General features: G+C 39.0%; 1 protein-coding gene across 23 annotated transcripts in view; it reads left to right on the top strand.

Moving 5' to 3' along the window:
* Positions 1–16,459, top strand: part of ESRRG (estrogen related receptor gamma) — a 405,024-nt gene that overhangs the window by 272,751 nt on the left and 115,814 nt on the right. For all 23 annotated transcript variants that reach the window (XM_068675998.1, XM_068675996.1, XM_068676009.1 and 20 more), the window contains one exon: positions 2,663–3,078. In XM_068675998.1, coding sequence (XP_068532099.1) covers positions 2,663–3,078 — 416 coding nt within the window. The remainder of the gene's footprint in view (positions 1–2,662; positions 3,079–16,459) is intronic.

Below are 16,459 nucleotides of genomic sequence, written 5' to 3'. Positions count from 1 at the left end.
CGAATCCGGTTTGTGCTGTTTAAGCCGTGACCAAAAGCAGCTGTATCTCGGTTAGCACTAGAAACTGCAGCTTCAGAAGCATCAGCAAACTGGCTTCAGCCTAAGCAACGCTGCTGATCAGGTTTTCATGCATGCAGAACTGCAGTTGTGTTTTGGTTCTGACCGCTTGGAGTGGGAGATGGCTGCTATAGCACTGGCTAAAACAACATGCGTTTCGACAACTAATTAATTGCAAATGATTTTTCTGGGAAGGGAAGGGTGATGTTAGAGCTCATTATTGAAAAAAATAATGATCTCAAAAAAAAAATAAATCTCAAAGACCGAAAAAAAGTCAGCAGTGGGAGGTTTAGAGAGACAAGTGTGCCATCAAGCTGGGTACAATAGATGGTAGGTAATGGACCCCTATTGCTTTATTTTGAGACTTAATCTAAGGAGTTTAAAAAGAACGGAGACAAAAAGAAAACCAGGTACCTGTTTATTCAATAAAAGGATCTCAGTGTGCAGAAAAATAATATAAAAAATAAGTAGGTGGAATGTGAAAGTTGATTGATATTTTTAGTCATGGCTGTATAAAATTCAGTGTCAAAAAAGAGGAGAGAGACAGTGCGACACCATGTTTTAGTACCCTAATAACTTCTAACTCTAGTCTAAGATCATAATGTATGTGAGAGCGGTCCAGTAATTATAAGGTAATAAGTGGAGTGGTGGTGTAAGTGCTCTAAATTAAAAGGAATTCGCAGAGCTGCTGTAAGTCAGTGCCGACCCGCTTTCTTTCAAATGTTGACTTGAGAAAAGTGCTTAGCCCAGAGTGCAAGTAGAGAGACAAGAGAGAGCTATCTATTAATTACAGCACTCATTAACAGTGACGGCTACAAGGCAGCAGATGCAGAAGAAAAGGCACACGCAACTGCAGGCTGGCAAGGGGATTTCCCCCCCTCCAGTTCTTGAGGAAAGGACAACACAAGCAGGTGGTCCAGTGTAATAAGATATTTTCACAGCTTTAACCTTCCGATTTCCTTGGTTTATTTGCTGACACCAGATAGCATGTTCCTTCCACCTTCTCAAATAAGTACTGATTTTAAGTTTGGAGGGTAGGATTTCTGTACACCAATCTGGCCATTTCCCAAATTTACACATAGTTATTTTCAACAGCATTTGACAGTAAAATTTGCAACAGTTGGAAGGTCCTAAATTAGACCAATGGGCACTGATTTTAGGGTAGATCTTATCCTAAGCAGATACTTGAAATGAAAGGTCAGGCTTTGATCTTGGTTACCCTCACTGGAAAAGAAGCCAGCTCTCTGTACTTCTGTCTGTTTTCCATTGGTGAATTTGATTCCAGAGCTTGAAGTAGAATTTTTTAGATTGATAGATAGATACTTTTATATAAATGTTTGTGTATGTATATTATTTAACATGTTAAAAAGGTGAATAAGTGACAAGATCTTAAAACTGACTTGAGAAAGTTACTTTAAGTCAGATTGTCTTGACTCACGTTCTTGCTTTGAAAATATTCATCTATAGCTCCAGGTGATGGCCTTATGGAGTTGCATTTCTACTGAAAATATTTCTAGAGAGATGCTCATAACTGTCAGCATCTCAGTACTTTGCCAGCTTCAGAGGGTACTGTCAGGAAAATGCTAGGTAGGCCATTTGGAACCGTGGTCTCATAATCACAGCAGTAGAAAATGAAGATAGCATCATATTCACAGCTTTCTGATTATTATGTTTGTTCTTTATTTGTCCTAAAATGCGTTTATAAGTAACATTGAACTTGGGGACGGAATAGACAAGGGAGTTTTTTTTCTTCCTCTAGATAGCACTAGATCAAATGTTTTATTATTGTTTCAGATACATAATTCTGAAAAGGTGAGAACTGAGAAGTAAGACAGAATCTCACCTTCTGAAAGACAAAAGTTATATCTAAAATTCCTTCTAATACATTTTTTTAATCCAAGAATGAAACGCGTAAAATGTCAGATCCTATAGAGCTGCAGATATATGGGATACTGGCATAGTTATTACTGGTTAGTCTGAGGATAATGGCTAGAAAGTAATTGCAGCCAGAGCTGATGAATCATCTCACTTAGATTTTGTGAAAATGGAGTCCAGCCTTAATTATTTGTTAGAGTCCCCAGTTGATGTGCTGCTCAGTTACTAAATAGCTATATATATATAATAAAGCAATATTAATAAAGACAAAGAAAAGCTTGTGGAAGACTTGCTCTCCAATATCAGTTGAACAGATGATGGATACGCGTTTTATTGAAGTGTGCTGACAAATATTAAATACAGCTGAGAACATTTATGGCACTAATGGAAAAAGGAAGAAATGTAATAGTGTGATAATCTAATAGTATATTTGAAGTTTGTGACTCATGGATGACAAGTTCAGAATTTAGATCTGATTTGAAGTTGACACATAGACTAGAGGGCAGGTAGAGGGGACAACAGACGGGTTTGGTCTCTTTAAAGTTTTTGTTTACTGCCTGTCTGTAGCTTTGACAAAGCTCTGTCATGCCCTTATGCTGATTACCTTCATGTAGAACAAGAGGTATTGACTAATGAATGAATGATGTGCAGTCCCTAACCCTTCCAGAGCAGCCGGAAAGAGCATTGTCTTTAATACACAGATTCTTCTTTCTCTCTCTCCCCACTACAGGCTTCTCTGCAGAATGTCAAGCAAAGATCGACACATTGATTCTAACTGTTCGTCGTACATCAAGACGGAGCCGTCGAGCCCTGCCTCTCTGACGGACAGCATCAACCACCACAGCCCTGGTGGCTCCTCAGACGCCAGCGGGAGCTACAGTTCCACCATGAATGGACATCAGAACGGGCTAGACTCACCTCCCCTCTACCCTTCGGCCACAGGGCTTGGGGGCAACGGGCCAGTCAGGAAACGGTATGATGACTGCTCCAGTACCATTGCTGAAGATTCACAGACCAAGTGTGAATATATGCTGAACTCGATGCCCAAAAGACTGTGTTTGGTGTGTGGTGACATTGCATCAGGGTACCACTACGGAGTGGCTTCCTGTGAGGCCTGCAAGGCTTTCTTCAAGAGGACAATTCAAGGTTGGTAATTCTATAAACTTCTTTCTTTTGTTCAAAGTGAAATAGTACAATCCTTGACTAAATGCTGTTAAAACTTCAAACTGTACCTTCTCGTTCTTTATAATATTTGGTCCTACAGATGCTACTCATGAAAAAGCAGCTTTGGGGTTCAGTGTGAGTTCTTTATGTCGTGTTAAGATCACAATTACATTTATTTTGATTATCATAGAATGATTTGGTTTGGAAGGGACCTTAAAGAGCAGCTAATTCCAACACCCCTGCCATGGGCAGGGACACCTGCCCATAGACCAGGCTGCCCAAAGCCCCATCCAATGTGGCCTTGAACGATTCCAGGGATGGGGCATCCACAGCCTCTCTGTACAACACGTTCCAGTGCCTCAGCATGCTCTGAGTAGAGAATTTCTTCCTTATATCTGCCAGTTCCCTCAGGACCCACAGATTCATCCCATCATGTCCACGAACTTGTGCACCTTCTGATTCCTAAGATGGTCTCAAACCTAATCCTCTCCTATGGTGGGTGGCCCTTGATTCTCCCAGTCCCTGCCTTTGCCTTCTGTGGCTTGGACTATGTGGTTAGAGCTCTTGCTAGCAAAGACTGAGGCAAAAAGAATTGAGTACCTCAGCCTTCTCCATATCCTGGATAACCAGGTTTCATGTTTCCTTCTGGAGAGGGCCCACAGTTTCCCTAGTCTTCCTTTTATCACTGATGTGCTTCTAGAAGCATTTCTTGCTGCTCTTGATGTCCCTGGCCAAATTTAATTCTAAAAGGACATTATCTTTCCTAACCTGATCGCTGGTTGCTCAGACAATTTCTCTGTATTCCTCCCAGGCTACCTTTGGGCTTCCCTTTTGTGTTTGAGTTTACACAGGAACTCCTTGTTCAACCATGCAGGCCTCTTGGCGTTTTTGTCTCACTTCCTCTTTGTTGGGATGCATCGCTCTGCAGCTCGGAGGAGGTGATCCTTCAATGTTAACCATCTCTCTTGGGCCCCTCTTCCACTTAGGGGTTTGTCCCATGGTACTCTGCCAAGGAGATCCTTGAAGAAGCCAAAGTCTGCTCTCAAGTCCAGGGTAGTGAGCTTACTGAGAACCCTCCCTGCTGCCCTCAAGATCCTAAACTTCATCATTTCATGGTCACTGCAGCTAAGGCTGCCCTTGAGCTTCACGTTCCCTACCAGCCCCTCGTTGTCGGTGAGAACGAGGTCTAGCATAGCACCTCTCCTCCTGGGCTCCTCTGTCACTTGCAGTTGTCATCAGTGCACTCCTGAAACCTCCTGGGTTGCCTGTATCCTGGTGCTTTGTCCCTCTACAGATATTGGGTTGGTTGAAGGCCCCCATGAGGGTCAAGGCTTGTAAATGTGAGGCTGATTCTATCTGTCTGTCTGTAGAGGATCTCATCAGCTCATTCTTCCTGGTCAGGTGTCTTGTAATAGACTCTAGCTATATTGTCCCGGTCTCTGCCCTCCCTTTAGTTCTGACCCGTACATGCTCTGTCAGCTCCTCATCCATCCCTAGGCAGGGCTCCATGCACACTGACATAGAGGGCAACACCTCCTCCTTGTTTCCCCTGCCTGTCCTTCCTGAAGAGCCTGTATCCTTCCATTCCAACGCTCCAGTCACGGGAGCCATCCCACCACATCTCTGTAATGCCAGTGAGGTCACAACTTTGCAGGTATGCATACATTTCTTAACTCCTCTTGTTTATTCCCCATGCTACGTACATTTACGTAGAGGCATTTAAAGTTGGACCCCTGATGAAGATGCCTTACTGCCTGGAGTGGCTGGAATTTCCTTGTGCTGCTCTGCAGGTGCTCTCCTGCTGACCCATGACCTTCATCCAAGTTCTGGGCATCTATTGCTGACACTGGCATCAAACTGGGAGGAGTTGGGTGAACAGAGATTCTCTTCCCCCAGCAACTTTAAAGTCCACTTGAACAGCTTGGCAAGCCTGTGACCAAAGATGCTTGTTCCCTTCTCTGGCAGGTTTCTCAAAGCAGTCATGGTCTGTCAAAAATAGAAGAACAGTGGAGCCATCCAGTGCACATTGTTCTTTTTTCTGTATGAGTTCCTCATGTATTCTCATAAATGCTGCCAAAAAAAAAGATTATTTTCAAAGGTTTTCATGAATACCTCTTGAGCACACCTTGTGGCGCATACAGATGGTGCTTAGGTTTTGTTCCTAGCTAAATCACAACCATACTTAAATTGTTACAAAGAAGTTTGTTTATGGCAATGCACTAGTAAATTTCAAAAAGGGTACAAAATGTACTGCTGTAGTATTTTGTGCATTTCAGTATATCAGTAAGTGTCCTTTCAGCCATATCATATACTGTGGCCTTAAAAGTTCACCAAATACCTCTAAGATCGTATTTTAAGGAGAGTAAGTTGGCAGCTTTTGGTCTCTGTCCAGTACTTTATATTACTAATCTGTTCTTGATACATGTTACAAATATGCCACATATTTTGGCATGAATTAGTATGAATGGGATAAATGGTCATGCAAATTGTTCTAGCTACAGAACCAATGGAGACAAAATAACCTTCTACTTTCATTTAGGTATCATCCTTTCAAGTAAAATTGAAGGTGTTTTATTTAAAGAACATGAGGCCAAGCTTGGCCTGTACAGGAATATAGTGTCACATTAAATTAAATTCCAACTTCAGAGACTAAAATTAGGTTGCTAAGTCCAAATTTAAGCTCCTCAATAAAACCTGCTTGATTTTCATAGGTGTTGAGCACCTGGAATTCTCAGGAAAGTGAAGGCAGCGTGGCGGTATGCTTTTCTTATTAGAAATGAGTTGTACTAAGGAGAGTAAAGTTATCTTCAGTTCGTAATTTCATGTAGCCCCAAATTTGAAACAGTCAGTCCAAGTTTTTTAAATAAGTACTTCTGTATTTCATATAAAATTAATAAAGGAAATTAATGTTTTTCTTTAATTTAGCAATTGCTAAGAGTTGTTTTAATTTGTCAATAAAAATATTCATTTTATTCCCCTTAATTAATTGTTGTAAATGTAGAAAATGTTTAATCTTAGGGGATTTGGGCCTTCTATCAGCATGAAATAACCCATTTCGTGATGGCTGTATAGCCACTAAAAAGAAACACTGGAGTTCAGTGCTTGTAATGGGGCTGAAAGTTACAGAGTTTGCAATCAGTAAATAAACATAACTTCAGAGATTCCTAGTGGTGTAGGTTCATAAGTTAAATGAATGCATGTGCAGAAACGATATGTTCATTTCAAGTCTGTTTTTGAAAAAGTCAAAAACTAATTTAAAAAAAAAAAAGAGTAGCTGATTTCACTTGACCTTCAAGAACATTTTCAGGAAAACTCCAAAAATGTTCTAGTGAAACAACTTGTATTTCTGTCTGCTAAACTTCAAGTGGCAACTTCAACTAGAAACTTTGATTTTATAAATGGTATTTAATTGCTGTGTAATAGCTATCCTACAGAACTGAATTAATGCACAATTATTTTAGTCATATTCTGAGCATGAAAAAATGCGACAAAACCTTTAACTGAATGAAGTATTGACTTCTGGCAGTAATAGATAGCTTGCAATTTTACACCACACCGCAGACAGCAAGCTTCTGGGCATGGAAGCACAAGACAGAGACGTCATTCTCCGGATTAGCAACCTGGACTTGGCCACACAGCTCAAGTTAGAACTGGCAGCTGCGCAAAAAGTCTCAGTAGGGCTAGAGCACTAGCTGCATCAGCAGGTGACGGTGCTGTAAAGACCAAAAAAAATAAAAATGCAATGAGGCAAACACAGGCATTGAATGGAAAAGCAATAATGAAGAAACTAAGAATAGGAACGTTACCATCGTAATGTCATGGTAGCTTCTTCAGTAATGGTGCTGACTCAGCTGTCACACAGGTTTGAGAGTTTTCAGATACCATCCGAAATAACAGAAGCTGCTTGCTTTGGTGAATCCTACTTAAGATGGTGAACCATCGTTTGTGGTAGGTGACGAGGTATACAAGAAAAAGCTACTCCTTATGTTTTGAATATTCTACCTTTTGAGCTTGCATGAAGAAGAATTCCCCTGAGCCTTGTTTTGTGTAAACGACAGAATTTAGTCTGTGTTCCTGTTCCTAGAGGTCAGTCTCCCCTGCTTTTTCCCTTCCTGGTTCATCTCACATTCTTGTTCTGCTTGTATTTAAAGCAGGTTGATAACTGAGTAAGTGCAAACAAGAAAACAGGATAAAAAGAAAAGATAAATTTATAAATACAGAAGAGTAGAGCAGAGCAAAGAGAATCAAATGTTGTAACTATTCTTATGCAAGAATAGCTTATCTTAGCTAAAAGAGTTGCTTATTTGAAATCCTAATGCTTTACTTGTGATGGGTAATTTATTGTAGATTCAGTGTAAAAGAATGTATTTGATTTTCCAAACCTTTTTTGCTTTAGCACAGACTTGTAGAACTGAAGTGCAGCTTCTGTTGAGGTCATTGGCAAAACTGCCCTGGCTTCTGGGAGAGCAAGGCTGTGCTGACAAAGTTAGACTGTGAAGCAAATCTGTGTTCACGTCAGGCCTGGTGTCCTTTCCACTAAGTCAATGGGATTCTTTCCATTCTTTCCATTTCAAAGAAGCCTTTTCAGATCTCAGTAGGTGCAAGCCACAGGCAGCTGTTCAGAGAGCCAGCACAGTGTCTGTGCACCACTGACATCTTATGTAAGACTGAAGTGAAGTAGTTGAAGTAGTACATCGCAGGATACCTAGTAGCCCCTTACAAGAAGTGCTTTTCACTCTAGTTTGGACTATACACGTATTTTTAAGGGTAATGAAGATTCTAAGTACTTTTAGACTAGATAGCAATCTAGTCTAAAAACGTCCATTCCTGGCTGATGCTTTTCTCCTCTTCTCCTTTGTGCCTCTTGCAATGCCTGGTAATTTTTTTTCAAAGTAAAAGTAAATGAGCCCTCCCTTGAATTACAAGAGAGGTTTTTTCTATTCTGAATGTGTTTTTTTTTTTTTTTTAACATAGCACACAAATATTGAAATTTGGTGCTGTGGTAAAGAATGTATGGGTTATGATAAAAATTGGTAAGAAATCAATAAAAACAAGAAATTACTTGGTTTAAAACAACAACAAACAAACAAAAAATCCCAGCTGAGTATACAAAGTCATTGTCGTCCTAGGTCATAGCAGAATGTAATGATGCTTTGCCCCCTCTTGTGACATATGGGACTGAGAGAACTGGATGTCCTCTGCTCAGCCTCATACTCAGCTGCAGCTCTGTTTGCTTCTGGGATAATTTACATGATGGCTGATTGCAAATGTCTCTCAGAAACATACACAGCCAAAATCTCCCCAAAAGTGGCTTAGCATCAGGGACAGTAGAAAATAGCAAGAACTAAAAATAGTTGCAGAGCCATTGATTTTTAGGGTCTCTCCACAGTTTTTGCTGTGTACTGTATTATCTTGAAAACTCCAAGCTTTCATTTAAAAGAAAAAAAAAAAAGGATTTTCAGTTGTCCTCTGTGCTGAACACAAGAGTCTGCAGCCAGCTTTCTTGCACTTACTATATATTTTGAAGTGAATATTTAGTGTAAATACATTTCTCATCATTTTTATTTGCTCAGTTATCATAAAGGCTAGTAAGTACATATTTTGCATTAATAATATGTAATTACTCAGTGCTTTACTTAAATGTTCCTGTAAGTGGATGGAAAGGGTACTTTTGCTTTCAGTATAAGGATGATGGGAGTTAATTTAAAAACAGCTTGCTATTTTGTTTTAGTTTAGCCTTTTTCTCTCTAAAATAATAGCCTCCATTGAGACAGCTTTCTTCCAGCTCTTAAGGATTATTGTCTTTGGACTATTCAGTATTATTGTCTTCAAACTAGCATGAAAAGGCAGTGTGAAAAGCCCTTGGTATTGATATGTTGCCTTCTTGGTAAGAAGATGATGTTGCAAAAGTGTCACAGCTTCTTCCCCCCCCCCCCCCCTTGGACAGTGTTTGAATTTACTCCACAAAAGCTAAAATATTTCACTAGTCCTTGTGTTTCCAGGGCCTTGGTTCTTTTGTTTATTTTTCAGGGAAAACGGGTTGAACATTATTGAGACAGCAGTCTTCCATTTCTACACAGAGTGGGTAAAGCACAGGTGGTAAGAAGCCCTACTACAGTTGTACCCTCAGTCTTATTTTAGAGCTTTATGCCCGAGAGTCAGTGCCTGTTGGTATCTCCTAACACTAACAAGACATGTTCTATCCTGGAAGTACTGGTCTTTTGGTCACCTCACCATTATGTGAACTAGATCAAATCTGCCATTTCATTTTATGCTGATTACCTAAAAGTCTTCAGCTCTACAGTTCTGCCATAAGGTAGTTCCTGTGGTCTTCAAAGCCTGCCCATGCTAGGAGCTAGATAAATCAGTTCCGGTCTAGGAGCGCTTTGTTCACCTTTTTGATTATCCGAGTTGCTTTTAATCTCTTTAGTGTTCAGGTTTTTCAACCCTCTTTACAATGTTTACCTGTGTTTATCTGTAAATCTGCAAATACTTTACAGTAAATATGCTAGTAATATGTTAGTTGTTTTTTTTTTTTTTAATCAGGAAGTTTTAATCAGGGAAGTTAGACCTAGCTATGTAAATTCAGATAAACTGACATTTCAAATGAGCAGCATAAAGTTTGATTCAAAGTTGCATATGACCAAAGTGGCTTCCGAAGGTTAATTTACATCTCTCAAAGCTGACTCCTGTAATAATTCTGCACATCGTTTTTGTGGAGGAAATGAAAGCAAATTAAGCAAGACTTTATGGCTTTTCAGCATCTTTACTGGTAGCTAAGGTTAGTTTTTATAGAAAGGTAGGGTGGAGGCTTGCATCTGAGTGCAATAGTCTGTGGACCTTGGCTCTGGTGCAAAGATGGCAGCCCTCCAGTGAACCTAACACTAAATGTCACCTGAATCCATCATTACCTGATTAAATCATTTGCCTTCCTTATATAAGTAAAAGTCTGTGCATCAGCATTTCTTTCAAAGAATATTTTAAGCAAGCAGTGATAGATCTTCCCTTTCCCTCTGATTTCTCTGTGCATATGGGCCTAGCAAACTAGCAAACTTGACTAGCAAACGAGCAAACTTGACTAGCAAACTAGCAAGCAAGTACTTCCAACACATCTTTTCATCCTATCATAATGCCACTGTGTAACTATGGCAGCCAAACAAGATGAGACAATAAAATATAAACACACCGAAACCTGAGAACCGAAGAGACAGAAGTATACAGATGGTCCTATCCTTTTTACTGTCTCTGCTTTCCTTACGGCCTGGTACGTTATATGCTGTATTTAGATTATTAGGGAATAAGAGTGAGGATCCTGATCTGTGCATGGCTATTTCAAATACATCAGAAATCCTCAGAGAGATGTGGTTGATGAATAATAATGTGTCTGATGCTATGTATCATTGCCATGAATCTCTATTTGTTACAAACAAACTTCTGAAAGCTTCCAGCCCAAACTATGAGGCTCTGTCTAGGTTGAAACTAAATGCATGTGAGGTCTCAGCTAGCAAGCAATTTATTTTAGTACTACTATAGCTTTTTTTCCCCAAACTGCTGTGAAAGTGCTTTTTAAAAACTGGAGACTGAGATGTTCTCTTTGTTCATAGGCAAACAATGGCAGTTTTCCATGTTACCTTGGAAAGTTATATAGAATTGGCCTAGGTATAATATCAGCAGGGACGAAATTCAGGCTGTTCAGTCTTTCTCGGTTGGACAACTCTTCAGTGGCTCCCAGGTGGCAGGGAATCAGTTCTGGAGAAAGGCAGGTTGGGTGGACAGGTGTTCAGGCTGTGGATTCCTTCTTAAGAGAACCTAAATTCCCTTGACTTCTGTTGAAAATAGTGGTTGATTCCAGTGGGGATCAAAGGTACTTGGAGCTTTACAGATAGCATTCAACACCCACCACTATCAGTTGCATAGTGAAAATTATGGTGTTCTTATGATATTGGACACCTATCTATCTAAAATAAGCATCTGATACAAAATTATCATGTAGTCAGACCAACTGGCATCACCTTTACATTACTGTTTTAAATCTCCATTCATGTTGTTTTCTAGGAATGAAAGAAAAAGCAATAAAAATGCATTTTAGAAGTTCTAAGTAGACTATAATTCAGTAACATAACACAGTGGCTTGTTTTAAACAACTTAATGTAGTGATTTCATCTGAAATGTAGTACTTCTAAGCTGGCTGTATACTTCTGTCAAACACCATCTTGTACTTTAGAGCTATTTAAAAAGTGGCTGCTTTTCCTGAGTTTCTTATTATACCAGAAAAGGAAACACAAGCATCAGAGACATAAGCATAATTTAAGCATAATTCATCATATATGATCCTATCTTTTTTTTTCGAGTTTTTGAATGGAAAGACATTCGGGAATCAAATTTTTAAACATTCTGTAACTGCATGTGCAATATTGTTCCTGAAGTCATCTGGCTGAAGAATTGTGAATATAGTCAATTTCAGGGTTAATCAGCTCCAGATGACATGTAGCAGAATTCATAGGTCTATAATTCATAGAGCTGTCTACAGTATCAGGTGAATCCATTTAAGGATTTGTCGGATAAAACTGAATTTGGTTAGGTTCAAATTCAACCTCATTCCAGCCTGATCCCATTTCTGAGACCTTAACAATATGAACACTGTTACTTGTGGAAATACTTACTTACGCTTATATTCAGTTGAGTTTTGACGACAAAATAAGGACCACAGTCTAGAAGAAATAAAATTTTGACCTGAGAGAAAATATATTTACTTTCCTAAGTTCAGCTTTGCTGTGACCTATAAACATCAAATACATATTTAAGTCCACCTGTTTTTACTTTGTTCTTAGTTCCAAAGTTAGGCTATTACTCTTCAGTTCTGTCAGCATCTGCCCTTCCTCAGTTTCTCTGGACATGATCTTTTTCTGTTCTGGTTGGATTACTTATGGCATCACCTAGCACAGTGTTGCTCACTGTGTTGGCCTGGATTCTCTTGACTCTCTTACTAAGACCTCTCTTTTATTAATTCCCTGAAGGAGTACTGCCATAATCATGGTTACCTTTCATTTTCCAGAGTTTGCATATATACCAGTTCACAAAAAGTATGTTCCTTTGATTACATGATCCAGGAAAACAGAGCATGACAGTGGTATCCAGGGTGAACTTCACTGCAGAAAGACTCGAATCCAGTGATATGGGAACTTCTGCTAACACTTGATTTTTAAATACAACACTTTTTAAAGAGATACTAGGTTACAGAGACTCAGTTTGGGAGGTAAATGGGACACTATTGAATCTAAATAAATAAATACTGAAATACTATTCCATGAGCAGATTATAGCATAGAAATTAGCACATTGAAGGAATAATTAATTGCGCGCCTCCCCCCCATTTTTTTTTTCTCCATTTGGACCTGCATTCTCACACAATAAATATTTCAGTACTGATGTTGTCACCCTTCCTTCTGCTCTTGTGAGGTCTCATGGGTACTCCTTCTGAACACATTTTCACCCTTCATCTCAGACTTCCTCATCTCTTTCACTTCTCCAGAGATTTCCTGGGCATATTCCAGTAGCTCATAGCAATCCGTTTGCATCTTTGGTGTTATAATGTCAAATGTCACAGTGTGAAAAGGCAAATAAAGCTTCTACTAAGATTTGCTGTCTGCAGCTTCTATTCTTGTCAATATTTCTGGAAAAGGGACCCTTGTTTCAGCCTGTCCCACAGATGGCAGCCAGTATCTACAGCCAGCTCCTCACTTCAGGTATCTGTGAGTCTCTGCAGTTGTAACTGTTGATGACAAGAGCTTTGTCTGAGATGAGATGCCAAGGCAGGAGGCACTGTTCTCAGTGGCCCCCTCTTCATCGTGGTTGAACCACTGTTACTGCGAGGGTCCAAAACTACTTGACCTATGTCACTGTCACTTTTGTGCAAGCAGTGGCCAAATTGGTCCAGAGAATCTTACCTGAGTCCAGTCAATTGCCTGGCTTGTAAAACCATTAAGTATGACCCTATATAATTACAGTTTTACTGTGAAACCACATCTCATTCAAGTAACTTTGGAACATGATCTGTGAGATGAAAAAAATGGTATGTTGGCCCACTTGTTCTTGAGCTGTGTGTAAAGATCTTACAGTTTGAAGCATCTGAAAGCAGAGAACAGGTTATGCAGTGAGTTTTAGCAGTTCACTTGCTGTTTTAAGATCAAATGGCATTATTTTTAGTAAGTTGGTTCCATTTGATAGGCCTGAAGTGTTAGAAATATTTTCACGTCTTGTGGCTGAGATAATAACGTTTAATAAATTCGGAGAATAAAACAAATGTTTTAAAATAAATATTCCTCAGGGCATAGTGGGAGAAAAGGGTCTCAGGCATAAATCCCATTGTATTATTATAGCAAAGTGCAATGTGTTTGGGGAGTGAAGATTTGACATATATTTTTATTTTCAAACGTCATACTAATTTACATTACTCAGCCCCTTAACTGCCAAACTGTAGAAGTCCATTACGCTACTGAAAGGAATATACAAATTATCCTCTGGCACTTCAGGCAGGAGTTTTACATATCCACTGTTATTCTATCAGCCAGCAAGCTGCAAGATTCTATTAAGGAGTAAGTGAGAAAATTATATTGCCTGCAAACTAATTGTACAAAAGACTCTGAAATAAGTAATCAGCGCCCAGTCCTTTCTGAAAACCAGCCAGGAGATATTATAAATTGCTCTATTGCTCTTGTCAGCCCAGTTTAAAGATTCAGAGCTGCCATGTTGATCCTGTTCATCATATGATACGGCTACCTCTCCAGCTGTTGACAGGACTGGGCAAACTCAAGTTAGATTCTTGCTAGCTGCTCAGTTTCAGCCTCTAGCACCATGCAAAAACAAGTAAATGGCAGAACTTCCTTCTCAGTCATTCTCATTGAAATACAGTGCAGAGCTGAAATTATTATCTGTGGGTAATGTAACTGTGAGATAGTACAGATTACTAAACACTTAACTTGTTTATTTTTGATATATGGAAGTAAATAAACTATAAGAGCTCTGAAGACTTGCAACACAGTATTTTTTTTAATCAAAATAATATTGAGAACATTAGGTAGAACATATTTCTAGTATCGCATATACTCATGTTCCTATCAATTACAATTTTCTTTTTTTTTTTTTTTAAGGGAAAGTTTACTGATCAAAAGTAGGGAGAAGTCTATCCATGCAAATATTTGATAAGATATGGCATTCATATCTGAAGCAATGACAAACTTTGTTTCCTTGAACTGTTATTGCACTCTAGCCATATTTTAAAATACTGAAACACTTCAGGAGAATCAAGTGTGGCCACTGATAAGATGTGGATCTTCGTTGAAGCAATATCCAGTTACTGTAATTCCACTGCATTCATTGGAGGAGCTCTTTCCAACTTCTTCCAAGTTTTTTTTTTTCCAAAATGCTGTTTTCTAGCATCAAAAATTAGGACCTAACATCTGCTGTATAATATAATTCATTAAAGTAAAGCAGCCTGAATTGATAAGAAAAGATTTGATGTCTAAGCTACGTTTCTGGAATTGAAGTGATGAGAATAATAGCTCATTTTAAAGTTCCTTAGGTGACAGGCATTTGGAGAAAATCCATTATGTTGTCTGCCCATAATGTGCACCATACTATAGACCATTGCCATGGTTCACAGGGTTTTGAACAAAGCTGAAATTTCAGGATATGGATTGGAAGAGTTTGCTTAGGGAAATAAGCAACCCTGCTTTCATTTTTATTTTTTTTTGTTTTCAAAACTGCTTTTTGGTGGCATCTGTATCTTCGTCATCTGTGCCTTTGCACAAAGGCTTTGTCTATAGTGCGAGTGCTCTGCTTGCTTCAGTACAGAGCTTTGCTACTTGATGTGCTGTGTCATAATCTTAATCTTAGTTATGATCAACGTAATTTTTGACTGTGCAAAGATCGTCTTTGATCTAGTGCAAAACACTTCAGATTTCCTGTTTCTTTTTTCTTTTTTTTTTTTTTTTTTAAATTGAGGGTGGTAATACATACGTTACTACAACACAATGAAGTTAATTAGGCAAAATCTGTGATAGCCTTTGAAGGTCTCCCTGCATAGTGGTTCTGCTTTACTGAAAATACCTCACTAGAGTGTGAGAAGATAATGTATTTTTTTAAGCTTGCCCTTTACATCCCTTCCTGCACATCTTTCTAGAAGTATTATGTTTGAACTTTGCTAATGCATTTCAGGAGGAAGGTCTGCAGGAAAAGTCCAGCCAGATTTCCTACCCAGCATATCCTTAGTTTCTTAAATGACTTTCTTCTTAGGAGCTAAGGAAGGAGAAGGCGGCTAAACTGAAGTTTAAGTTTTGTCAGTGAGAGCTGTTTGTATTTAGCCATGCCAAGACCCATTTTATTTGCCAGCATTGTTACTTCAAACTGTAGCAGAGTTTAGGAGGAATAATACCTGCAAATGCCTGAAACGATATGTTGGTTTTATTAGCAGATCTTACACTGTACTGTGCAGACGTCCTTTATCATAAATACTTAACCCATTTTCAATAGATGTAAGTGGTTTAAGTATTACTTCCTGTTGAATTAGCAGTTGCTGAGCATTTGAGTCTTTGTGCAATCCTGCAATCCACTAATGTGATATTTAATGAGGAGACATCAGTCTGGAGAAAGGTAGTCAATATAAATCAGTGTTTACAAAGTGTGATTAACTCTGAAATATTTCATCAATGCTGTGGTCCCAGGCAGGCTCTATGCTAATTATTAGAACCTGCGCATGTTTCAGGGGACTTTGACGGACCCCGAGTGCAGCAAACATGGAGCAGCAAAATTGCAATTATGCTTGGACTGTCTCTGATGACAATTTATGCATTTGGTGTGATGACCTCCTGCTTCCCAAGAGGGCAATAAACAGAATGCATTTTCATTAAGATACTAATGCACTTAATCACAGGGGGAAAGGGTTAGAAAGTAAAGAAATACCTTTAAAGCAAGATGTGACAGGCTGATGGGGAAGATACTGTATTTGAAAGTCAGTTTCCTGATAAAACTTCTGACTGCTGCAAAGTCTGTCATACTGAATGTAGTCATGAGCAATAGGATGCATGGCTAGGCAGATGAATAAGCTGAGCTAAGCTTTCTAGCTTTCTATGAAAAGTGCAGTGGTACCAGGACAAAAGAGAACAAACGTTCTCTCATGTGGACTTGGATTCCCAAAGATGTGTTTTGAAAAAATGTGAAGAAAATGACTCATACATGTTTTTTGCATTAATTTTCAGGCTTTCCTTCTATTTTTGAAAATAAATAATATGTTTGAAACAGTAACAAAAAATTGAAACAGTGCTTTGCCACAGAGGACTCACCTTTAAGGATTGTTCTAGGCCTTA

Source organism: Anas acuta, chromosome 3 (genome assembly GCF_963932015.1).
Source record: "Anas acuta chromosome 3, bAnaAcu1.1, whole genome shotgun sequence".
NCBI lineage: Eukaryota > Metazoa > Chordata > Aves > Anseriformes > Anatidae > Anas > Anas acuta.
Note: the sequence above shows the minus strand (reverse complement) of the source record. Positions and strands in the feature narration are given on the sequence as shown.